Below are 26909 nucleotides of genomic sequence, written 5' to 3'. Positions count from 1 at the left end.
GATGGCTGAACACCTGCCCGCTGATGGAAGTAGTGAATGAATTCCTTGTTTTGCTTTGCTTGCATGTGCAGTTTTTGCTTTACCTATTAAACTGTCTTTGCCTCAACCCACAAGTTTTCTCTCTTTTACTCTCCGGATTCTCTCCCCCACCTCACCGGTGAGAGCGTGAGTGAGCGGTTGCATGGTCCTAGTTGCTGGCTGGGGTTAAACCACAATTCAAAAGCTCAGTCAGGACTTGCAGGACGGCCAGTGTGTCCCGAACAGAGACAATGCAACTTCACAAGGGCAGGCTCTGAAAACAGGGGAAAGCAGGAGCAAACACAGCAGGACTGGCTGGCTTGGAGGAAGCTTTTCACTCCTTGAGCCAGGCAGCACTGGCAAGGCAAAACATATCCATGAAGGCTGGTTTTTTTCCAGAGGCTGGAGGAGGGGAGGGGAAGTTGCTTTTTCATTTATCTGCTCAATCCTTATTTCTTCCTGGCTTCTGAGTTGGTGGGAAAGATGGGGGAAAATGGTTTTCATGAGTATGACCTTGTAAATTTGAAACACCAAGGCCACAGGATTCACCATGGGTGAAGACTCTCCGGCTTGCCAAGCAGGCAGCACCCTTGTTTTAGTACGCTGCGCAGCAATAGAGCCGGTGTGTGCAGACAACACTGAAACACAACCGATCTCACTTCCTAGTACGCTTTTGTAACCTTAGTTAAGCGATAGGCCTAATATAGCTTTCAGTGCGATGTTTTAATCTTTGCCCCTTATGGATTAGTGTATCTTTATGCCAGACAATCATTTCACTGCTTGCAATTTCTTCTGTGCTAGCGATAGGAGAGAACCTGTTATACTAAAATCGGTCCAAGTGTTGCAAGTGACTTACATACCTAGCTAATAAAACCTGACTGATGTCCTTTGGGAGTGCTCGTTATTGCCATAGTCACGCAGGTGAATGAGTAACAACTCTGTAAGGAGTTTTCACTATCAGAAAAAGTAAAGTTCACTGGCCAATCATCAAATAATTAACAACTCTTTCCTCTACAAATGCAGTGAGAAGTGACCTTTTCCAACAAAGCATAAGCTGTTTTTCTCCAACTCAAAGCATCCCCTGGAATAATTGGATCAGCTCTGCACACTGGCAGACCTTTTGTCTTGTATGAATCAACATGGAAAGGAATCTTAAGAATGTTTTGGTCATTTCTTTCGGATTTTTACTTCTCTTCACTGCTTATGGAGGACTCCAGAGCCTACAGGTAAGTGGAGCATCTCCCACTGGCTGGCAGGACAGCTGGCCTGGGAGGGCATGAGGCCAGCTGGTTGTGTGAAACCTGGCAGTCTTTCCCCAGTTTCTGTGAGGAAGGCATGCACAATATTTGTTTATGAGGTGAGTTAGGACACCAGTTTCATGCAGGTTAGTATCCCTCGCTCAGATCCATAGCATTTACTAAATATTTTATTCTAGTACTTCTCAAATAGTTTGAATACTTGTGTCAGACTACTTCTTTAGGTCCACAAAAGCTGTTTGAGTGAAAACTAGATTTCTCTGAGATTTTTATCAAAAGAAGATAATGCAAAATGGAAAACAAACTTCATTTCTGAAAAAGGATTGTTCTGAATGTTTCTAAATTGCTATGATTTTATTATTATAATTATTATACAGCAATGTAAAATAATAAAAATGTAGGTGAAATCCATTAAACAATATAAGTATAAAATAATACAATAATTCCTGGTATCATGATGTAACATAATAATAATAAAAATATTATTTTAAATCACAGACAGCTGTGGTTTGTATTGACATTAACATCTTAAAACACAGTAGCAGAGATGGTTTCTAGAATTACTTGCACACTCAGGGTACCATCGGAGATGGTTTGTTTAGCATGGCCATAATAAAAGACTGAGGGTTACTGTTACTGTCTATGAATACGTCAGAGTAAATAAACACAAGGAGGAATTTTTCAGTCTAGAAGACTCTTCTAGTATAAAGAAAAATAAATGGATATAAGCCATCCATGAGGAAGTTTAGGCAGGATATTAAAAAATGATCCTGACCGACTGGGTTCTAGAAGGATTTTCCAATTGGTGTGGAAATCTGTATGCTTTACAGGTGGAGCTTGATATAGAACATGATAAACTTCTTTGCAATAACAAGGGGTTGACTTCATTTCAGGAGCTCCCTGCTAGCTCTGGACACCTCTCTCTTCTCTTCTCTTCTCTTCTCCTTGCGCATTTTCTATTTGCTGACACTGTCAAATTCCAAGTTCAGGGAAGTTCTGCAAAAACAGTCCCAAAAATGGATGGAAATGTTACAAGCTGGGCAGACTAAAGAGGAGGGGAATGATAAACCCAAGAAGCTATGAGTCATTCCCACCATCTGAAAAGGTGCATGCTCAGGTTAAGTGCTGGAACGTACAGCCTCCTCTAATGCTGCAGGAGGGAGTGCTGCTGATTCACAAAGTAGCTCTCCTTTCTCTCCATTTTGTCTTGGTGGCTAAAGAGGACCTGCTGAGACACAATCATAAATCGGTTATTTTATTGTATTGTAGCCTGCAGGAGAAGCATTTAAAATATGCAACATTCATTTCAACATTCCACCCCTCCCCCCAAAAAATATAAACCAAAAAACCCCAAACCAGTAACAATTAAGCTAATCATATGATTTTGGAGTCCTGGCTCCTAACTTTTGGAAGCTACAGCTGACAAAACCAGGCATCTGGTGTTTCAAAAATAAGACCTCAGTGATCAGGGAGCCTCTTTGCCTTTTTACAAACCAACCATTCTGATTCCCAAATATGTGTACACTGCTTGACAGAGAAAATTCCTTCCTCACCTCACCGTCTTGATGCCTGCTTCTCGCCAAGGGAGCCATGCAGCTGCTACCATGGTCCTTTGTGGCTGGACCATGCAGTCACCACTGGACTTGGAAGTGTTTAGCGCAGCTACCAGCTCTCTTCCAGTGCTCTCCAGTGTTACCCCCACACCCCTGCACCCACACCCCCTTTCAAAATCATGTAAGCTTGGAAAACCAACAAGAAAATGTTGATAAGCATCCACTTGCTCTTCTCATTGCAACTTTTACAGCATCGAGATAAGAGAACCATTTTGAGCATAAAAATATAAAACCTGGTTAGATCAGTAAGATCTTATTCCTCCCTTGTGAAAATGTGAGTGAATCAATTACTTCCAACTACAAAGGGCTGCTATGAACATATTAGGATATTTGGACCTTGGCCTCTGAAGAATTTAGAAATTATCAGACCTGTAGTTTAAAGCAAAGAATCTTCCACTGTTGCTAAGTCAGCCCTTGCAATGCAGATCTGAGGATATTGCTACCCGAGACAAAAAGGAATGGCCAAGAGAAGAGGTTATCCCCTATTCAGCTTGCTTTCAAAGAGAAACTCAAACAAATTACATTAAATTATTTAAAGTCTGACTTACCAAAGCTTTGAATGTGAGGAATTTTCACCTGGTCCTGTATCATATTTTCATAAATGGGCTATCATTGTGAGGAAAACAATAAATCCATAATCAGGCTGCTTTGGGGAAAGGAGAGAGCAATACCCAGCCCCACCTTCCGTGTCTCTCTTTCTGACTGAAGCCACTCTCTGTACACCATAGTAATATGTGCCTATGATAAAATTTGTCTCAACTGCTGTTTTTGTCTATGCAGAGCAGTCTCAACTCCGAAGAAGGCCTGGGCGTTGCTTCCCTTAGTGTTCTCTATGCTGCACTCATCTTATCGTCCATGTTCCTCCCTCCAATCCTCATCAAGAAGCTGGGCTGCAAGTGGACCATTGCAGGCTCTATGTGCTGCTACATCGCGTTCTCCTTAGGGAACTTCTACGCTAGCTGGTACAATTTAAATACTTTAACCCTGTCTATTGTGTTTGAACAAAATCGGTAAGGGAGAAATTCTTTCTTCTTTTTCTTCTCAATTCCTACTTTAACTTCTGTCTTGTGGATTTGAAAGTTGGATGCAAAAGGTGTTACCTGTGAGAAACAGGGATAAAGAAATCCAGTAGCAGGTGAAGCAGAGAGGTGAAAATATGCAAAAAGCCAGAATGAATGCATCCATCCGCCTACCTGAAGTTGCTTCTCTAACTCATGTGTTTAGCAGACATTTCTTTTCAGAGAAAAAAATAAAATTAGAAGCTTCATCTAAAATCCAAATGATTTTTAGGACTGCTTTTTAAAAGATTGAAGGGAAGGCTGTCTTCCAGGCAGTGGCTCTGGCAGCAGAGGACCACAGAAGGAGGCCAGCTCCTGCCTTGCCCTTTCAGAAGTGGATGAACCACGTACTTCTGCCCTCCAGTGACTTGGGATGCAGCTCTGCAGAGGAAATTTGTTGTGATCCATCTTCTGAAGCGCAGGTTCAATTTAATTCTCAGTTTCAAGAGGACAGGGCACATGAGCACATACCTAGCCAGTCTCACCTAGACCTAGCTCCTGGACACAGCTGGGAGTGCTTGCCCATCCTAAGCTTCATAGGACTGGCCCTTTCTTGGCTTCATGTAGTATATTTACTGAATCACACAAAGGATAAATCTATTTCTTTGATGTCTGTTTTTGCTTCTGGATCTTTGGGCAAATGATTATTATGCTAATGGATGATAACTATGCTAAATAAAGTGTTCTTTGGCAGGTACACACTAATCCCTACCTCTGTGATCCTGGGCTTAGGAGGAGCACCCCTCTGGTCTGCCAAATGCACTTACCTCACCATTGCTGGCAATTCTTATGCTGAGAAAGCAGGAAAAAATGGGAAGGACATTATCAACCAATACTTTGGGGTCTTCTTTCTGATATTTCAGTCCGCCGGCATCTGGGGAAATCTTATCTCATCCTTGATATTTAGTCAAGCTTCCAATAAAGGTAAAATATATTTTAAAATCTTGACACCTCTTTCTATAAACATCAACTCGTTCTAGACAGTTAAAGGGTAGATTGCTGTAGCTGAGCTAGTGACCCTCGATTGCCTTCATAGTCAGTGGAAACAGGCACTTCAGATGTGACTTAGCTCATCTGAAGGTAGATGTCTGAAATAGATGGGCTAAATTGCTCTATTTTCTATCAACTCTTCATCAGCTCTAAAGCGAGTTCAGACAGCTGGCTCAAAAATAGATGTCTATTGAATTCCTTTTGAATTCCACCCCTGTGTCGTAAAGCATAGATAGGCTGCTGGCAGTGACAGTCTCTCACATCTGACTTCTATTTAAAGTGGTTAAAACAAAAGGCGAAACACTAAAGCAGCCTTTTCACAGAGCTTGTAGTATTGAATTAATTTGCTGTTAAACATTCAAGGTTAGTCAAGCTGATGCTGGTGCTTGCTGAAAATGAGTGCTTTACAGAATTGTCCAGAAGAAATAGAAGTAGCTGTTGGTAGGAGTCTGCCTGCCAGGGCTCCTCTGCTGTATTTCAGGCTCAGACAGCAGATGCCGATGTAGCTTGAAGAAATCACTCAACAGTGCTGCCCTCATTTCCCATGCTTGTAATTGGTGTAAGCTTTAAAAGGGCAGTTGTGAAGATAAATTAATAGTTGGATGCCACCTTACAGATTCAAAGTGTTACAGTGTATTCGCATTGCAGTCTCCCCTGCATTCCCCATCCTGTCAAAGTCAGAATAGGATGGACATGGAAAGAGCTTTCCATATACACTGCTACTATGAACAGCAGGAAGTTACCTCTTTTCCCCAGCTCAGTTAGGCACTATGTCCTCTGGAGGGTATTCAAATAGGTATTCAGTTAAACCTAAATGTCAGGGAGGTTTTAATCTTTGAATCCTTGGGTTTATGGCACAGTAGTTGTCACAAGGCATGATACGCGTGGAGAATCATGCTTCCTTTAAACTCAAGCAGATATAGATGAGACACTATCAAAGCAGAATGCTAAAGGACTGTATCAAGTGCAACTGAGCCCTGCTGACCTGACCACTGAGCCACGCGATGTCTAAGGATGGAATGGCCTTTCTGATTTCATTTGCAGGGCAGAGGCTGTGGTGCAGCTGTGGGGTCTGCGCAGACTGCAACTATTTTACTCTCCTCTTCCTCACAGCACACATCATGTTAAGTGATGTTACTAAGAGGACTAAAATACTCTATCTTGAAAATCCTCTCCTAGTTTTGCATCTGAGGGTGTTCCTCTAAATTCTAATGAAACTCTAACTTTTACTTATTTTTTATCAGTTACATTGGATTTCAGGATATTCTGTGGTCCTGGGAGGTGCGCTATGAACAGCTCTCAAAGCCAAAGGCCTTGCATATCTTCACAACAGTGACGAGCAGTCGTATTCTAAGCTTCCCAACCGTGCCTTCTCAGTGAGACTCAGCTTTAAACTAGAGGGAGCTTCTTGCAGGGGGATGAGGGTCTCCGGGCACTCCCTTCTTTTCCTCTCTTCCATCAGTGCAGCAAAGATATCCCCCCATATTGCCCATATACTTTAAATGTATAATTTCACTGGGCAGTCTGAAAGATACAGTACGTACCTGAGAATCAAAATGCATAAAATTCATACATGTACATACACCTGACATATTGCTTGCATCACTGCATCCAGACACAGCAAGGCAAGCTACACTATGAGGTAATACTACAACAGAAGACAGTAATCAATGTAAATTACAAGAGTCATCCTTTCTTACTCATCAATATTGCAGCCTTATTTCCAGAAGAAAAGAGCAAACCCTGCCTTGCAGCTTCCATATCACTGATTGCCTGTGCATCTTCATCTTCAGATGACCCATGAAGGGATAAAAAACTTGTTTTACACACTTCCACACTCCACTAGTGTGACTAATCTTTTGCATATGGTAATTTTACTGATGGTCTGTTTGTTCAAAACTGTGTAGTGGTAGCCACTGGCTATAATAAGGTAATAGTTTTCTTTCTGTTATGAAGTTTTATCTGATGTTGAACCTAAAGTTGTTTATGAAGCTCGTTAAACAGCTGGTTCACATTGCAGCAGTTTTGACTGGAAGCAACAGGGAAAAACACACTAAAAGTAGTTACACAATAACCCTAATTGAAAAATTACAGTCCAAGTCCTGTTTAAGGAATCAGCCAAGGTACACTGTATTGCCCTTTATTATGCTTGAGCCAGTGACAAATTCTGCAGTGAAAGCATTGAAATAATTGTATGCTTTTTTGATCACTTCCCCACTACACAGCTTATTCAGGCTCACACTTTGGGTTAGTATTTTTTCTTTACAGAGAGAGTACGGGAGGAAGTGGGCACAGTGCTGTGGTGACACACAGGGTGCCTGAGTACACACTGTGTGTGGCTTTGACACGTGCCCAGCAAAACACTGGTGGGACTAAACAAAGCAAAGGTCTTACTCCAAACCCTGCCAAACTGCTCTAGTTGCAAGTATGTTCTAAAAGAGTAATAAAGCCAGTAATAAAGTAATAAAGCCAGGAAATGCTGATTTCTTGGAAGACTGCATTAGTGGGTAATCATAATTTGAATTGATAAAACAAAAAGATGTGTTGAGGTGGTTTTTGTTTCTATAACATACAGAAATTACCTGGAGGAGGATAATGTGCTCTGGCTGTAAGAACTGAGGTCCATCAGCTCAGTGGTGGTGTAAACTGAAAGACCTGTCTTGTGGGATATTACCATTAAGAGGTACAGATACACACTGCAACTTTAAATAGTGCAAATTGAGCTTGTGTTCAGATTTAAGCCTCTGGTTTTAGTCCACGCCTCCACATAACCATCAATTCAGTGTTCTGTCTTGAGCAACTGTTTCTGTTAAACCAATTTTTTGTGTATTAAACTGGGATTCTGAAGTTAAACATCTGTAATTAAGAAGGATTTGAAACCAGAACCAATCACCAAGCACTGGATTCCCTTCTCCCTATATCCTTACATATAGTGTACACTTATCTAATCTCTTCCCTGTCCTGCCTTTCTTCTGGTTCTTACTGATCAGTGGAAATCTCAGAAGAACACCTGGCCTGCTGCGGCGCGTATGACTGCATGAGTGATACCACTAACACCACTGGGTCAGCGCAACCCTCCAACTCCTTAATCTACACTCTGCTAGGGATCTACACTGGTAAGTAATCCACCCAATCTTTAATGAATATCACTGATGAGGAACCTACTAGTTGTGAAACCTAGCATGACTTTGCAGATTAAGTTTCCAACTTCATCCTTCAATCCAATTTGCTAAAAGGAAATAAGATATGTGAGAGCTGTAAACAAATCCTTCCCAACTAGTTTCAAATGCTTTGTGCCAGTGCTGTATCATTTTTGTCTGAAGGAGAAAGACATCTTTTACACTTTTCACCTGGAAAACCAGTATGGTGACCCCACTGTTCCACCCTATGTCCGTGTTGCTCTACAGAATCAAAAGGATGCCCACATTGTAATTAAAGGCTTGCAGCAGCGTATGCAGTTATGTATGAGAGAGTTTAAAATTCACTATCTTCAGAATCAGCAATAGTGAAGTAGTTACTGATGGCATTGGGCAGATTTATATAGGCATCCAGAGGTCCAAGATGCTAAGAGCAGCTTTGCTAGTGGTACTTGAACTCACCGACTCCTAGTCATCTGGGAACGCCTATTAGAACTGGCTGATGTCCTACCACCTGTAAAACAGCTTTAGCACAAAAACTGCACTGTAATTAGAGGGAGGTGGACCTGAACCATGGCTCCCAGAACATGCAATCGTCTGGGGGGAGGTTTTTGGATCCCTGATGAGATTTTACAACTTCAGTCAATTCTCAGCTGTGATGCTTGAATTATAATACCTTAATGTAAAAGCCAAAGATAAAGAGAAGCACTAGGCGAACTGGCACGTCTCCCATTTAGTAACTACAGCTGCTATAGACCTTCCTTGCATAAGGCTACAAAGGAATCACAGACAGGGAAGGCTGATGCCATCAAAAATCGGAAAGACAAAAATAGGTATGCAAAGATTAATTCAGCGAGGAAAGTTCAAAAAATATCCAGCTCAAAACAAGTTCTTTGGATAAAGGGAAGTATCTGGCAAGGCAATATGTCACCTTAGCTCTGTTAAAATATCTTTGCAGTCTCTGCACATAGATGTGCTCTCTATGCTGAGATGCATGGAATTTCTCATATGTTCAAACAGAGGGTATGTGATCTGGTGAGAGCCAGTCCACACCAGACAAGTGCATCACAGCAAACCCTCCCTCATTCCCCAACATCCATTCCTAATTGGTGAGAAAATGCAAAGAATAACCTCCCCCGCTTCCCTTCCAGAGTGTGCTGAAGCTGATGCCTTTCTGCTAAAGGCAGGTTTGGCTCACAAGTTTAAATTTAAATTTGATGACTAACATATACAGCACTCCCTTAGGCTTTGCTCATGCAAAATGAATGCAATCCTGCTGTCTACTGACCCTGCGTCGGTAGGGTTTCATTTTTCTTTTAAGCTCTTAATAAAAGATATGTCTTTTCCTACCTCAAGGGAAACCAAATAGCTAAATATTTCATTCACAGACAGTTTTTAAGTGTCTGTTCTATTTGGTTGCTGAATACATATTTTGCCCACCTTGGGCGGAGACAATAATGGATACGCCTTTTGTTGTTTAGTTTTCTCAAGAACATGTTTCTATTTATGTTCATATGGTTGGACTTCGTAATCTCAAAGGTCTCTTCCAACCAAAATATGCCAAATAAATCAAGAGCAATTACAGGAGATAAGTAATTGCATGGCTTAATAGTGGTTAGTATCTTTCTGATGCTTCTTGATTCATCTGACATATTTGTTTGAATATTTGTCCTGTAAATGTGGATGTCCTGCTCTCACCTATTTAAGTCCTGCAATCAGCCCACAAGCACTAATGAACACCCTGGCAGAACCAACAATTACTTACACCACCAAGGGTTTACAGCTCAGCCACACAGTAACACAGGAGCACGCTAAATGGGCAATGTGGATGGGAAGAGGTGCCTGGTTTTCCTCTTACTCTGAACTCCACTTGTTTCTGTGGATGGATTTCTAGTCAGCATAAGTAAGAGAGGAAACATAGTCATGTCTTCCATCTGTAACAAAGCAATCAGTTGTGAATCTGTGGCTGCGTAATGTATATTATGAGCCACAGTTATCTTCTTGATAACATGAAAAAAATCATACTGATTCACTCCACAAGCAACAAACCTAGACTGATACATACATAATCATTTTCTGATTAACTACCCCATGTATTCTTTCATATGCTGCTTCTGCTAGGAAATCACAGGATCACGGGATTCTCAGAGTTGGAAGGGACCTCTAGAGATCATCTAGTCCAACTCCCCTGCTGAAGCAGGATTGCCTAGAGCACATCACTCAGGACTGCATCCAGGCGGGTCTTGAAAACCTCCAGAGTAGGGGACTCCACGACCTCCCTGGGCAGCCTGTTCCAGGGCTCTGTCACCCTCACCGTAAAGAAGTTTCTCCTCATATTTAAATGGAACTTCCTGTGTTCCAGCTTGTGCCCGTTGCCTCTCGTCCTATCACTGGAAACCACTGAAAAGAGTCCAGCTCCATCATCCTTATAGACTCAAAGCTGTAACTTCCATCTTTTTCAAGTCACCCAGAGTTGCCCACTATCACGTTTAAAAAAGCACATATTCCATACTCAAATCATGGCTCTGAGCTGACCAAAAAAAACCAAACCAAAAGCAACATATACCAGACCCAAGACAGCAGTTCTCCTTCTAGCCCTTTATTTTTCTTTCCATGTATTTGAAGGAAGATCCCTCTCTAGCCACGAAAAGCTTGGCACTGGAAGTGAGTATTCCTCTCTCATGTTGATTTAAAGCCTTTTGATAGCTCCTGAGGGAGCTGTTTCTGGCCAGCTCCCCGTCCCTGCGACCCCTGGCGTGCCCTGGAAGGGTGAGAGATCACCCTCTGCGGCCGCACAGCTGGCCCGGCGGCTGTCACAACCGGCCAGGGCCCAGCGGCTGTCACAACAGGCCACTCACAGCTAACCCAAGGGGATTTGTGAGGTGCACAGCTGTATGCAGAAGATGTGAATGTAGATCAGGCCTCCTTGTTTACACAGAAATGGCCTTTACAGTGAAGCGGAATCAGATGCATCTGCCAAAACATCCCACACAGAGCAAAGCACTAAGTCAGAACAATAACAGCAGCAAGCGACTTCCCATCATTCTTCCAGCATTCCTCATTTTTTCATGAACTTTTTGTTTTGTTTTTGCAGCTAGTGGTGTGCTAGCTGTGTTGCTGATTGTTATGTTTCTGGACCAGATCAAATCTGACCAAGCAGAGACTGAGAAAGAAATACTAGAGACTCCATCCTTTTGGTCTACGTTCCTAGCAACTTTCAAGCATCTTAAAGATAAAAGACAGTGTCTTCTAATCCCTCTGACAATGTACAGTGGGTTTGAACAGGGATTTCTTTCTGGTGACTACACAAAGGTGTGGATGACAATGAAAATCTGTTTGTGTCTGATTATTTTTGTGCCTTTGTCAGATTGTTTTTTGTGCAATCTCACTATTGCATCTGATCTATATTTACGTGTTAAATGAAGATGTTTTCTATGGTGATTTGTGGATTGCTAAATTACTGCTTACTTCTACTTGAATGAACTCTGAGTGACATCTTCAAACAGGAGAGGCCCGCAGTAAATATGTCCCTTGGAACAGCCTTAAAAAGCTGTAGAGAGCTTAACTCAGCAGCGAAGGCCACAGCAGAGAACTACAGGTTCAAACTCCTCAGCTTGTTGTAAATAACAAACTGGGAAAAAAGCCAGAAGTCCGCAAAGCTTTTATATCTTCCTTCCTTCTGGTTTCCCTAGAGTTTGTGTAAGTGCAAGTCAGCACACATACCACAGATTTTATTTTGAGAATCTTTATGGTACGAGGGCAAACAACGTGGCTGGCTGAAAGCCCTCACCTGTCATTAGTGCAACAGGTCCAAACCCTGACGGCCTGAAATGATCAAAACCACCTCTGCTCCTCCAGTTTCTCTACAAATCTGGACCCACAGCAGATGTGTTCTCCAGACATTCATTGAGAAAGCCGTCAAAGAAAGGGAGAAAGCTTCCTGAGCTGCTTATTTGACACTTAGGCTTTCAAATCTTGCATATAAGCAGACGGAAGAGTGCACTTGCTGCCTTTTGAATGGATTGAAAGGGGCACTCACACCATGGCCGTCTCCATTGGCTGTATGCTCTTATAGGTGAGGTCCTCTTCAGTTCTTGGGCACTGCTCTGCAATGACCACAGTGATGACTGTCAATTTTCATCTCTTGGGCTATGAAGGGAAGGGCAGAAAATTCCTAGTGACACTTCTAGGAGTTTTATTTGCACAGTGAGCAGTGCTCTGGTTTCTTCTCCTGCTTGTTACTGCTCTGTTTGCATGGCATCGGTCTAATTGGGAACTGGGTTAGGAATATTGCTGCTGAAGGCCAGCTATGTCAATACGCCAGGGACTTGTCAGCAAACTCTGTAGCTGTGCTCCTTTGATCTCATCCTCGCTGGTTATTTTCCAAATACTCAGGCTAAGACCCTTGAACCTTAGCTGCATATTTTCACTGAAGAAAACATGTCACCGCTGTCTCTTCTCTTCCAGACGTATGTGACCTGTGCCCTGGGGATACATTACGTTGGTTATGTGATGATCTGCTTTTCAGCTGTAAATTCCCTCTGCTCTCTGCTCTTTGGAAAGATCTCTCAGTTCACGGGTAGAAAACTTCTATTTGCATTAGGTATGTAAAGGTCACTTGAAAGACTGATCACCTCATGTAATATATCAAATCCAGTGCTCCCCCCTTTGCATGCACTACAAAGGGAGAGCTCGCTCTCAGCCATCAATTAATTCCAAAGTTAATCTGGACGCAAACTTCATTTATGAGAAGATAGGCAGCACAGTTAACCGTGGTGGTGAGGCCATTGCCTTACATCATTTCGCTTTTGAGGGTGCTATCTGCTCAGAAAGTGTCCTACAGCTTGGCTGCTTCACAGCTCTAATGCACAGCTCTTTACCAGTGATAAACGATGTTACAATGCAGATGTTGAGTCCTACGCTATACCTGAGAAGGATTTCTCTATTTGGGTGAAACCTCCTCACCTTTATGGAGTGAAAGCAACTACAAACCTCATGAGACACATTGTTTATTTGAGTCTCTGGGGATGGTGAACTTGGAATTTAAGCAACCAGGAAGATTTTCAGAGGTTGGTCTGGTGTCCTTTTCACTACTTGCTCTATAGGGAGAAAAATAAAAGATAAAATCATATGCCAGTGTGTCAGGCTAGAATAATTTGAAGGCCTCTGCATGGGACAGTAATTTTCAGGTTGTCATGAGAAGAGATTTGTATATTGAAGAACATCTCCCTCTTCAGAAAACACTGTTCCAATGAGTAACAGAGTAATGGAGGCAGAAAAATACCAAGAAATATTTCATTAGTTGCCCCATATCCACTAAGCCATTCATACTGAAGTGTTCTGATACCTTACTTCCATTACACAGTAACCTCTGTTATTAGAAATTTGACTGACTGAGTCAATGTGCATCTAGGTATTCTAGGCATTTTCCTCCACAGGAAATTTTAAACCTGGGCAAGGAAGAAGAAATTTAGAGCCCTTTATGCTGCAATCACTAGTTCAGATATTCTTCTGTACGTCTGTCATAGGTGGATGTTTCACCCTATGAAATTCATTTCAGATTTAAAAAAAATCCCAGATGATGATGATGATGATGATGATGATGATGATGATTAAAAATGCAAGACCTCTGAACCTCCCAGTTCAGTTTAATGTCTTTGTACTCAGCCTGTAGAAGTGCTCCTGTGGGGGGAGGAATCAGTCACTCATTTACATACTGCTTTTAAAAAGAAAGACAAAAAGTCACAGACCCTCTAGATATCCTTAACTGTCTCCTCTGACCCTGAAAGGAAACCTACATGTAAGAACTGGGCAAGGAGAGCAGAACGGTGCTTCCTCCCCCTTCCCACATGCCTCACATGGTGACTGCAAGTCTTTCAGCAGCCCCTTCCCCTCCTCAGTGGCAGTTCTTGTCCTTTGGGCAACAGCCGTATCAGTGCCGAGGATCTCTCAGCCCAGGACACAGCCCAGAATTATTAATTGAAGCCTGCCAAAGGACTGCATTGTCTTGTATTTCATGTGATATCAACTCAGTCAGCGCAAAGCTCAATGAACCAGAAAGATTTTAAGACTGCCTTGTGCTCTAGTTGGGGGAAGAATTTGAAAGTGTTATCTACCACTATCTGTCATTTTTGTAATAGCATTTATATTTTTCTTCTTTCTTTCTAAATCAACAGCCGCTGTTACAAACACCGCCTGTATAATAGCACTACTGCTGTGGAAACCTCATCCTAAGCAGCTTGCTGTGTTTTTCATATTCCCTGCTCTTTGGGGTCTGTCTGACGCCATTTGGCAGACACAAACTAATGGTAAGTCCTGGTGACAATGAAATGAATTCTCTTGAGATATAAAAATCTGCATGTTTGTATTTATAAAACTACACGTGCATAAAAATGTTAATGGGTTTAAGACAGCATCTAAAAGAAATATGTTAGCTCATTGGAAAGTAGAAGAAATAAGAACAAGTTGGGGATAAGAAAGTAAAATACTCATTAAACAAATTTTTCCAAGATGAGGAGAGAAGAACGCTGCAGAAGATGATAACAGATATTCAGAATAAATATTCTAGAAGAGCATAAGTATTTCAAAGAAAATTAGAAAACTCAGAAGAATGATACATTTAGTCTGTCTTTTGCAACAAAGGAGAACACTGGATGAAAAATCAACTCAAAGCTCAGCAACAAAAGAAGCAGCAAATTGGCTGTTAGGAGTTATTACAATAAAATTGAAGGAGAAAACCACAGAGAGCAACATTATGCAGCCAAGTAAAACCATGCAGTCCTGATTTGCTCCATTTCAAAAATCATAATCAGATGTGATAAGCCATAAGATGGCAATAAAAAGGAGCAGAGTCATGGGAGACTTCCACTTGAAGGAAGACTAACAAACTAGAACACTTTAGCCTGGACAAGTGATAAGTAAGAAAGTAGTCAGTAAGATCATGAATAGTATGGAAAAGGCGATTAGAAATTCACTGTTTCTCTTGATAACAGAACTAGTGGCACCAAATAAAGTTATCAGGCATCAGGCTTTATAGAAATCAAAAGAAATGCTTTTTTCATACAATACATAATCAAAGTATAGAATTCATTGCCAAAAATGTAAATGTTTTTAAGCTAGAATTACATCACTTCAGGGGAAAATGTTCTTGGGGTCTATTAAAGCCTGGGGCTCCAGAGGAAATCTCAATCAGAAAGTCCCTATGTCTTTGATTGCCAGTCAGGAGGGCACTGGGAGGGGGGTGAGGAGGGGTCTGGGGGGGTGGAAATCACTGTATACTTGCCTCATTTCTTACAATCTTCTTCTAAGAGTCTGTTACTGGAAGTATACCATTAGACTTCTTAACCAATGCATTACAGATGTTTTTATAATCTTTTATATTCTACTGGTTTGTGATACAGTGCAATTATTATGTACTGACCGTTAAGATAATGAGCTGATACAAACCGACTTTCATAAGGGATCATTTAAACATATCCCTCAATCAAAACTAGAGGAAGTTCTCTTATAGAGACTAAAGACAGACTCTAAAGTGCTGGAGAGGGCAAGAAAGAGCTATATAGTCTGTGACGACTTGAAGTGAAGTCTGCTAATCACTGTCAGTCACACTCTTTTTAAATCAATGCCATAGCTGGTGTCAGTAAGACAGTTAACGTTCTCTCCCATCTGCTCCCATATTTTGCCTCTTATTTCATGAATATTGCTTCCCTCTGTCTCAAATTCATATTTGGCTGATGCCATAGGAATATGCATGTGACAGAACTAGCTCATCTGGGCCCACATCAGGTTATACATCTTGGCTTTCCTCCCTCTGGTCCCTCTGGTTGCTTCAGTAGCTTATGTGATTTCACCCACTAGATCAATTATCATGTTCCTCCTATAGAGCCAAAGGGAAAACACTACAGTCCTTTGCTTGCCACTTACAGCAATCTCCTTTCCAGCACGTGTAGAGTCCCCCCTCCACACGCATGGAAGTGATCAGCCAAACTTCTCTGCCCCTCGAGCAGCTCCAGCTCATATTCCTTAGAGGACAGTTAACACATACATCAAGTGACACCCTCTCATCCCAACCCACAGCCTTGTGTCTTTGGTACAATTTTAAATCAGTGCTCTCATTATTCAGGTTCATGGAAAGACAACATCTGTAAAGATTTGCTCTCTCTGAAGTAAAGCTGTTCATTCATTTCCTGCTTCTTCAGCCACAGCCTTGCCTTCAGACACTTGGCTTCTTTCAGAACCACAAAAGGATTGAGGTTGAGAGGGACCTCTGGAGGTCATCCAGTCCAACTGCTCAAGCAGGGTGACCCAAAGCCAGCTACCCAGGACCATGTACAGTGAGCTTTTGAGTGTCTCCAGGGAGGGAGACTCCACACTCTCCCTGGGCAACCTGTGCCAGTGCTCAGTCACCCTCACAGTAAAAAAAGTCTTTCCTGATGTTCAGAGGGAAACTCCTATGTTTCACTTTGTGCCACTCACCCCTTGTCCTGTCATTGGACACCACTGAAGAGACCCTGGCTCCATCCTCTTCAGGCATTTATGTACATTTGAGATGTCTTTTGAGAGACATCTCCTCAGTAAGGTCCCTGCATGGCTGATGAAGAGGCACCTGGTGCCCTCGCTAGCAAAAGGGATAAGTACAGAGGACCTAAGTGTCAGAGAGGAGGCTGGGAAGTGACTGCAGTTCCCAACCCCTGGATGAGGCATAGCCAGAGGACAAGGCTTTGTGCTTACTTGATGGCTAGTGAGCTCTTCAGTGCTGTGAGAAGACTGACCTTTATTACAGCACAGTAACAGGTCATCTCCATTCCCAGAATCCTGCAAGATACTTGGGAAAATTTCATGCTTGTCTTAGCTGGGAAAAAAAAAAAAAAAGTTCCTCATGCTTGCACAGTATCTTTTTTTTCTTTTTTTTTCTGTACCTTGTTCAGCTGTTCCACAGCTCCCAGTTATAAAATTATACAGTTTGCTTTGTCACATTGTCATACTGAAACATCAAGTGATGACATGAAACCTTAACAGAGTGCAGTGACATTACTCCATAATGCTGCATCCCAGAACAGGATCTTCAGTTTGACATGCCCATTTAGGACTAAATCTCTTCTCTCCTTCATCGCTTTTGTACAGATGTACATCACATGAGAAATTCCCAACTCCAAAGGCTATGAGGTGAGGTAAGGCCTCTAAAACAGCGTTGGAGAGCGAGGTCTGCAGTCCTTCCTTTGGCAAGCTCCCATGAGTGCTGCTTGAGCCTCAGCAGATTAACCAGTGAATAATACAGGGGCATTGTGCCGCATAGTTAAGGCGTTTTATGGTAATCGAAGATGGCTTAGTGGATAGTTAATGCTGGAGTTCCCCCTAGAGGACATGTAGGCTCACAGTAGATGAGTCACTTCATCTTATAAAGTTTTGTGTACGTATATGGACAGTCTCATTTATTTCCAGTGAAAGCTGCTTCATTTCAGAGCGGGTAGTGCCCTCTCTTATCTAACCTGAACACAGCTGCTATTATTATCCCCCTGGCAATAACTGCACTTGAGGCATAACAATTGTGTAGCACAGAATTATCGGGTAGACTACAGTAAAATAAAGTTCTTTCCAGGCTGACGTGCATCTTTAGAAAGGATATGAATCAGTCTGGAAAGTTTATAAACCTGGACTCAAATGATTTCCAGCAGTCCTGTTATATACCCATGCTTACTAGTACCAGGGGAAAGAGTGGGAACACGGGCAGCGGTAAACGGGGAGGAGAATTTCCGTGGAACCGAGATGCAAGAATTCCAAACTCAGTCAGCTCAGCAGGTCCTGCTAAAGCTTCAGCCAGGCAACTTGTGCCACATTGCACCCAACAGTGTTTGTGATAAGGACAAATGTTTAGGTTTGAGGCAAAACCAGCATCATGCCCTTATGTAACTGTTAGCTGGTACCACACATGGATCCTGGAAACGAGAACTTTACTGCCAAGTCAGGCCTTCCTATAGCTGAACCTCGGGCTAGATCTCCACTCAACTCACCCATTCTTTTTTGATCAAAAAAGGTGTCTTCAAAATAGGAAGGGAAAACAGAATCTTTACACACCAGAAACCTTCCTACATTAAGCCCCCCTCATGAACCCCTTTTCAGAAGATACACAGGGCATATCAGCAGAGTTATATGAATAACATGTACTTGTTCATTTATTAGGCAAAACTATGAAGGATTAGAAAATAATTCACACCACACTACCCTCAGGCAGTTTAATGAACTAAGTACATCTTGTGATGCGCTTGTCCAGGTTTTCCATCATCTCTAAATTGAATCATTCAGTAAATGTCCTCTTATAATCATCAGGAAGCAGTGAATTTTTACATACAGATGATGTGCCCCCCTTCGTAACAAAACTGAAGGTTTAGTTGAGCCTCCCCAGACTTTGTAGTCCTCTGCGCCTTTCGGCTGAATGTGCGTATTTCAGACAGATGTGCTGTTGGATGGGAAAGTGGATGAGAAGAGTCAAGGTTCATGATATTCCTCCCCTTCCCTGTGTGTACACCACAGCTGAGTCAGTACAAACGCCTGCTTCGTTATCACCACTGGTGCTAGCTCAGCACACAGAGAAAAGCAAGCTCTTTCCCGTTCTTGTGTGCCCAACCAGTCAGAGCTGGAGGCTGGGAAACCCTCCCTGACTCCCAGTTGTGGGTGTGCAGCTGACTGGACTCAGTGGGAGCTTCCCAGTGAACGTGACTGCATTAGGATAATCAGTTTAACCGAGCCTCTTTGTCAAGCAAGTTTTCCAGTTGCTGCCCAGAGGTTCTGTATGTGTTAAGGATATTCTTTTTGTCAACCCGTCCAGGAGCGGAATATTTGAAAACCTGGTTATCTCAGAGAGGCAAATCTCCTTTGCATATTAAATCTGAGTCCAGCTATAGTACACTCCTCAACTTTCTGATTTAAGTGTTTTGGCTCAGTTTGTTTCTCTTAACGTGGCGAGTATGAATAGCACACGTTGCTACCACGGGCAGCACTGTGCAAGCCTCACCTGGGGGCTCCCTCAGGCCAAGTTCTTGTGAAAACAAGGGACATGCATTTTACCTGAACAGTCTCTACATGTTCTTAGGTGGGTGAAAGAAATGGTTTGAAGAAGAGGTAGACAGTGCATGCATGGTCCATGGAGATTCCCCACAAATGTGGTGAAGAATGGCAGCAGGGACGTCCCTATGGTTCTTTGATCCTTTCTACCCCAACCTGAAAGAGCAACTTGGTCCTTAAGGACCATGTTCCTAGACAAAACTGCCTGTTCTTTGAAAGCCTGTAAGGACTTGGTGTAACCTTAACAATAGTTATATGTGGAGCTTCCACATAATCAAGGGACATTCCTGGCCATCTAATCTTCTTCCTTACTTGTCAGAATCTTCCCTTTTGTGGCTGATAATTTGAAAAATAAACTTCCTGCCATCTCACTTCAATAGAACCCATTCTTTCTTCTTCCCTCCTATTTCCTCTCCCTTTTTCTCTGATATTCTCTATTTTGTAATTTTTGCTCTGTTATTTCACTTATAACAATCCACTGGAGTGCAAAAAATGTTTTAAGACAAACCTTGTATTTCCCCTTCTCTGACATTTATGAAGGAGGGTCTGTCTTCTCCATTGTGGTCCATTTATTCCCTTTGCAGAAAACTTATGGTTTCAGACTTAATCTTCACAAGCCGTGTCTCTGCTTCCTTCTAGGACTCTATGGCGTTTTATTTGAGAAGCACACGGAGGCTGCCTTTGCCAATTACCGTCTCTGGGAATCGTGTGGATTTGTCATTGCCTTTGGTTATAGCACCAAATTGCAAGTTTACATCAAACTGTACATTTTATTGTCCGTGCTTGTGCTGTCTATGGTGACATATGGAGCAGTTGAATACCTGGAAGCTAAGAACTCCCGTGGCACACCTACTGCTACAAAGAAGGAAAATGTAGGACCCCTCACCCAGGAAACACACATGTAATCCAACAGGGTCCAAAGTGATGGAGGCAAAGCAAGCTGGCTGGCTCTTCAGGCACATCTCCAAGGGTGTTCTGACATCTACCATCTCCAGAAAGCGGGTAAAGGAACAGATTTCAAGAACAGTATAATGCAAATGTCTTAGGAGTAAAAGCCTCTTTTGACATCTCAGCTTTAAAAGTGAAGATTATCTGACTTCACCCTTTCATACAGATGACGAACTAGATGTTTTCTCTTTATTTAATTAATAAAGTCTTAATAAATGTAAACAAGACTCCTAAAGTCCTCACGTTTTTGTATCTGTGGATCAGACCTAGTACCATAGCTTTATAATCAAACCTGAAAAGCCCACATGCAACACCGGTGACAGCAACTGGGGTTGCTCAGCTGACTGCAGAGAACACATAATTTCATGGAACCACTATTTATAAAGACTTACATTGTTCTTATCCTGCATTCTTTAACACTTGCTGTAAATAAGGTCAAGTTATAAACTGGCTATATCTGCAGTTCATATCTGAACACCACAAAATCCACTAACTGCCGAGTCCACCAACCTGTCTTAGGTCAGCAGAAAAACCTTGTTTCTCCCCAGAATCTCTCTGTCCCAGAACTCTTTCCCTTTTGGTTTTCCTGTTTCCGTTTTTTTCCTCACCACTTACAGCAGCTTTCTCCCAAAACAGATGCCTTCTGCATGACCAAATCCTTCAGTCATGATGAACTTTCCCCACTTTCCCATACATGGACAGAGCTGTTTTCAAGATAAGCATTCAGGGCATGTTACCTGGGGAGCTCAGCCATGACGAGGATGCAGATAACAGTGCAAGTCATCAAGTGAGAGGAGAAAAGGAGGATAGGCCTATGCTGTAATATCTCCTTGAGACCTGTAGACATCTAGCAGTAGCTTGGATGTGGATTTCCTTCATCTCTTTTCAACTTTTATTTAGTTCTATACATACTATATCATTTCCAGATTTGGATTTTTGTGGTTTTACTGCAAGGAGAAGAGTGCTACAGTGCAATTACTGGGCAGTGTTCCTACATCTTGATGCAAAAGCACTGTATAGATATCACAATCATTACTGCTAATGACAGTATGATCAAATCCTCTGTGTGAGGCAGACGACATAAAAGAAATCGAAGACAAATGCTGCTCATCTCCAGGATTAGTGCTGCCCCTGGAAATAAACTACATGGCTAGTTAATTTGCTGCATGCCATGGAGCTAAGATTGAAACTACTTCTCAGTTATTAACCCTAACAGAAGGATGAGGCACCATATGGTGTGACAACATGATGGAAATCAATAATACAATTTATGTGGAAAAAAATCCCCAAATTGTTAGGGCTTTTAAATGACAGTACCTTTCATGCTACTTTACTAGCTTTCTAACATTTCTTGTTCCCAAGCACCTGAACTGCCCTCCAGATTTCACCTGTGTCGCTTCATGGCTTTTCATATGATAAGCTTCTTTTCCAGGTCTTATACAATTAAGTAGAGTTCATTATGTCCTGCAGAAAAGAAGGCTACAGGTGGGCTCCCTCGCAGATCCACCTTTCTCTTGTGCCTTTGCCCTGCCAGCTCAAAGGCATGCTGTTAATCTTCTCTGTTGGAAATACAAACGGCAAAACTACTGTGGCTGCAGAATCCTGATGGCCTCCCAGCTGCCCAGAGATTACAGATGGATTTGCTGGGCTGCTGCTGATTCTCACCCTGCTCTGCTTTCATCTGATACAGCAACTCGATTTCATCTTGATAACAGTGAAACACATCTCCAAATCCTCCTCTGATTCTCTTTTACACTGCAATGTTCAACGGCAAGTGAAGCAAAGGATTTTTGAGACGAACGTCAGTGAAAATCTAATCTGTGTGAATGTAACCACTTACTGTTTATTTGTAAAAGCCCAGCACTGAAATCAGGATCTCACTACACAAGCTGCTGTACCCTGCCTCAGAGCAAAAGGATCATTCCTCCCTCAGAGCATATACAACTTGACAAGTTTTTCTCTTTCCTCCTGTACTGGGTCCAGCTGGGATGGAGTTAACTTTCTTCATAGCAGCCCATATGGTGCTGTGTTTTGGATTTTGTGACTAAAACAGTACTGATAACACACCAGTGTTTTGGGTATTGCTGAGCAGTGCCTGCATGGCATCCAGGTTTTCTCTTTTTCCCACTCTGCCCCCGCAGTGAATAGGTTGCAGGTGTGCAAGAAACTGGGAGGTGACACAACCAGGACAGCTGAGACAGATTGGCCAAAGGGATGTCCCATACCACACAATACTGTCCTCAGCAAAAAAAGCTCGGGAGAGAGAAGGAGGAAGTGGGGATGTTCCTGGTTATGGCATTTGTCTTCGCAAGCAACCGCTATGTGTGCTGAGGTCCTGCTTTCTGGGAAGTGGCTGGACACCTGCCTGCTGATGGGAAGTAGAGAATCCGTTCCTAATTTTTCTTTGCTTGCACATGCAGTTTTGCTTCACCTGTATTAAACTGTCTTTATCTCAACCCAGGAGGTTTCTCTCTTTTGCTCTTCTGCTTCTCTCCCCAACCCTGTTGGTGGGGGGAGTGAGGGAGCAACTAGGTGGGCGCTTTGCTGGTGGCCAGAGTCAACTCAGCATACCTCCTGCGTTGTTTTGTACTGCGTGCCCAGAATTTGTCTGCAGTAAAATTCAGCAATGGCAAACCAGCAAACTGCTATTGACTCCACAGATTCCAGCCGAAACCATGAGGAGGTACCAGAGACCAAGAAAAAGGTGCTCTATCCTTGGAGAGAACCTCAGCACCACTGAAGCAGAGCCAGCATGGAAGGCAGGAACTTGTGGCCTGTGGTTTGGGGAGCTGTTTTCTCACTTTTGATTTTGTCACATAACTTTACTGTAGACATTTCCCCAATTGTAAAATAGGAGGAAAAACACCTCTTCCATCCCGCAGGCAGTGTGAGGAAAAACTCTGTTACCTCAGTAACGGAAGACACAGCTATGTGTGGCTGTTCAGTGAATGTGCTTACTTTTGGGACAGGGCGAGGATAAAGGTGCTTGTCTGTCTTGGACATGATCTAAACAGAAAATGCCATTTAGGACATATTATGCATGGACAGTACACAGTTATAAAGTTTGTGCAGTTTTGTTTACTATAAAGGCAGTAGGAATTTTGCTGCATAGTATGTCAAAAAAACTTCAGGCAGGAGTTCAGCTAGAAACACCTCTTCACCGAAAAGCCAGAAACAAAACGATGGTTGAGGTCACTGAGGCCTCTCCCCTTCCACGGCCAAGGAAGACTCCACAAACCCTGCTTTGGTCTAGGAGGCACTGAGCAGCACAGGTCTCTCTGTGCCGAGTCCTCAACCAGCAGTACATGAAGGTAGCCTCACCCTTCTTCACCCCATGTTTCACTACTGCACTAGCTCTTATCTCACCCACAGCAACAACCGTGCTCTTCTTGCAGTGAAACAACAGCTTTTATCAGTCTGGCTCTGGCTGTGGGAGGTTAACGAGAGCAGGTGTAGCCATCTCAATGGACACTAGCTTGGGGGTTTGAAGTTACGGCAAGGTGGATCCCTCTCCAGTCATGTGCCTGAAACCTTCAAGAGCTCTAAACCTGGCAGTGGGTGATAAGCCAGGTAATGCTCATCTGCTGAATGCCCTGCGTTCCCTGGTATCCTCAGTCCCAAACTGTGGTTCCCTAGAGGTATAAGCAGAGTCAGGCCTTTGTGCAAGAGAACCCTGGGGCAATGAGGACACCAGGTGAGGGGCCACCTGTGCCAGACAGGAGAGGCCCTGAGAAAAGGACAGCTGAGCCGTTTCTCCCAGAGACCGAGGCTGGCTCACACACCAGTCTCTGCTGAGAGTGACACAGGTGTAGGGGAACCCATGGATCAAAGCATTCAACTGGAACGTTAAAGATAGTCAGGTTCAAGTAATTAATATTGATACAGCTGGAGGGGCTCGGATGCAGCTCAGGAGGTGGGAGACGCGCAGGGGCTCTAACCGGCACCCGCAGCTCCCCGACACCATGGCTGCCTCTGCCTGCGCGCGGTGGCCCTGCGGAGCAGGCCCCCTCCATGCGGCCTGCGGGGACAGAGGTCCACCCGGGGCAGGTGGCGGGGCCGAGCCGGGACGCCTCGACCCTCGCGGGAGGAGCGCGTGCCCTGAGCGCGGCAGGAGGCGGGGGAGCCGTGGGGGAACGGCGGCCTCCCGGCCGGCGCGGGCAGAACGGCTGCGGGCGGTTTAACAGCCCCAGCCCGGGAGGAGCCGGGACAGCGGGGTGAGCTCCGCCGGGACGCGCCGCCCGCGCTGCCGCCCGCAGCCTGAGGGAGGCAAGGGAGGGCAGGGCCCGCCTTTCTCCATCGCCCAGCAACGGCCCGCCGACGCCAGCCGGCCCTTCCCCGGCCCCGCCGGCGGCCCCGGGTGTGGGCCGGAGCAGGCGGCAGAGCCTGCAGCGCTCCGGGCGGAGAGCAGGGCAGGCCCGCGGTGGGGCCCAGGTAGGAGGTGCCGCCGGGGGGGCGCTCAGCCGGGCCCCCGCCCCAGCAAAACCAGCCACCACGGCTTTATATGCTCGTACTTCTGCTGATATGAGGGCGACGAACACCAGTTCAGCCTCGCTGCCCAGCGCCCCTCGGCTACAAGGGTGCAAGGTGTGTAGCCTGGGGCAGAGGGGGTGAGCCTGGATGCTGGGATGGTGCACCAGGCAGAACCCAGCACCTCAAGAAATAATCAAAATGGTTGTTTCTGAAATTAAATTGCAAGATGGGCAGCTGCCAGACCCAGGTTATGATCTGTAACCCTGAGACGACAGGAAGGACCACTGGTTGGTCCGCTGAGTTTAATTACACAGAGGCATTCTGTGTTAACTTGGCAAACACACACTTTTTAATGCCTAACCATTAAGGCTCGTATTTCCTCCCATAGGTGTAAAACCCAGCAACCCGAATGTGTGAAGGGCTGGGAGCAGCCATGGCCAGCACCAAGCGCCAGCTGATGTGAGTGCTTCCCTGGGGACACCGGCGTGGAGTTTGCACCACAGCCTCTGTGCAGTCACAAGGTCAGAGACTGCAGGATCCTGCTCTTCTCGGGGAAGGTCTCCTCTTCTGGGTGTCAGTCAGCAGCGGCAGTAGGTAGGTGTTGAACTCAGGACAGCTGTAGGAGATTTTGCACTGTGGAAGAATGTCTGCAAACGTGGAAGTGGGTTTCCAAGTTATTAAGGAATGGGGCTGAACACAGAGGCCTCTGGGGTTGCAGGCTAATGAGGAGGTCAGCGTTTATCTGGGCACTCATGTTTACAGAGTCACGTGAGTGAAATTTGTGTTCGTTCATTTAGACCAATGCCTTATCGTAGAGTTACTGTTTCATAATTGCACCTGAAGAGCTTCTGCCTATATGTGATATGACCTCCTTAAAAGCAAGTAGGTGTTCTTCATTAGTTAAAATGTTTTATTTTCTTTACACTTAATTACCAGGGAATTTGAAGCTGACATTTGTTATATCTAGGCTTGGTGAGCCGATTTCCTACAAACTGCTCCCTGAGCACTAGAGGTATGGTATGAAAGGTTTTCCATTAATACAAACTAACATGAACAAACCACCAAAGAAGGCTTCATTGTTCAAACATTACTAACACCTTAATTTATGATTACCTAGTGGAGACAGTGATGCACAGTTTACCACGCACTGGATTCAGGTACAACAGTGCCTTTCACTGAAATGCTGCTAGTAGCAACATTGAGCAGCGCAGAAAAGACAAGGCTAACTGCAGTCTATAAGTAAGTTGAGTCATCCAAATGCTTAGCGAGGCTACTTTCAATTACATTTTTTTTTTCTAAATTAATAGTCTTTGCCAGCTACTATAAAAATTGTTTAGCTTTGTATTTTTGTGGGGTTTTAAAATTTATTTTATTTTAGCATGTGACAAAGTGCTGCTTAGTAAGGAGATAAGAAGAGAGCTCCCAGGAAAGAAAGTGGAAACAAAGATAACATTTCCTGGGATGACCACGTTAGGTTTATGTGGAAGCTCAGCAGCAAGCCCGCAGCTTCCTGGGGTCTGAAAAGAAGCACTGACTGCAAGAGACACAGCAAGACTATTTTCTTCTTTCTGGTGTTTTTTATAAGTCCTATTGTATCATGACTGTACTTTGGTACTTACCATGTTTCTCTGCTGTTCCCTACAAACCCTCACCCTGAAAAAGCTCTGACTAAGGAGAATTCAACTTCAGTCTGTATGGGATGGGGTGGGGGGGCTGGATCGAGGGAATCTCTGAGGGAATTCAGAGAAATAATCCCAGTGCAGTTTAGATCTTGATCCCTTTGAACCCTATCTTAGGCCTGAAATGGAAGGATACTGCAAGTCTGACTGTAAAGCATCAATAAATATATTAATACCCATTACTGTTGGAAAATAAAATTACATATTACTTTGGAATATAGTCACAATCTCAGCCCACTAATGAGGCCTAAAGTTCCTTTCCAACAGGAGTCACATTTCTCACATCCTGGACCAAAGCTTGCTTTGAATCCCTTCATTTCTAAACTGTAATTCCCCCACTACGGGATATAAGATGGTCCAGGGCTATTTTTAACCTACAGACTACGTGCCTATGGTAAAGTAGCCATATACTTCAAACACCACTGCCCTGCTTCCCAGCCTCCCTGAAATACCTCCTGGACCCTTCTCTAAAAGCCTCCTGCCATCAAGCCCCTGTTGAGACTCTCCTGGCTTTGCTCTCTGCGTTGTAACACATTTGGTACAGGCTCCACAACGCTGCTTGTGGAAGAGCTCTGTGACTGCTCTGTGGTTACCCTTCAGAGCCTGTTAGGCTACCAAGACGTAGGTACATCATACAAGAGAGTCACCAAATGTCAGAGTGGAAAGAGAAACATGTTTT

At 43.7% G+C, this 26909-nt stretch overlaps 1 protein-coding gene across 1 annotated transcript; it reads left to right on the top strand.

The window, feature by feature from the left end:
* Positions 1-1157: 1157 nt before the first annotated feature.
* UNC93A (unc-93 homolog A) lies at positions 1158-20038 on the top strand. Its single transcript, XM_074168928.1, has 8 exons — positions 1158-1244; positions 3668-3849; positions 4640-4869; positions 7926-8051; positions 11167-11384; positions 12540-12675; positions 14249-14380; positions 19773-20038. The coding sequence occupies exons 1-8, from the start codon at positions 1158-1160 to the stop codon at positions 20036-20038; spliced, it is 1377 nt and encodes a 458-aa protein (XP_074025029.1).
* Positions 20039-26909: the final 6871 nt, after the last annotated feature.

Source organism: Numenius arquata, chromosome 2 (genome assembly GCF_964106895.1).
Source record: "Numenius arquata chromosome 2, bNumArq3.hap1.1, whole genome shotgun sequence".
NCBI lineage: Eukaryota > Metazoa > Chordata > Aves > Charadriiformes > Scolopacidae > Numenius > Numenius arquata.
This window is presented reverse-complemented; position numbering and strand designations above follow the sequence as displayed.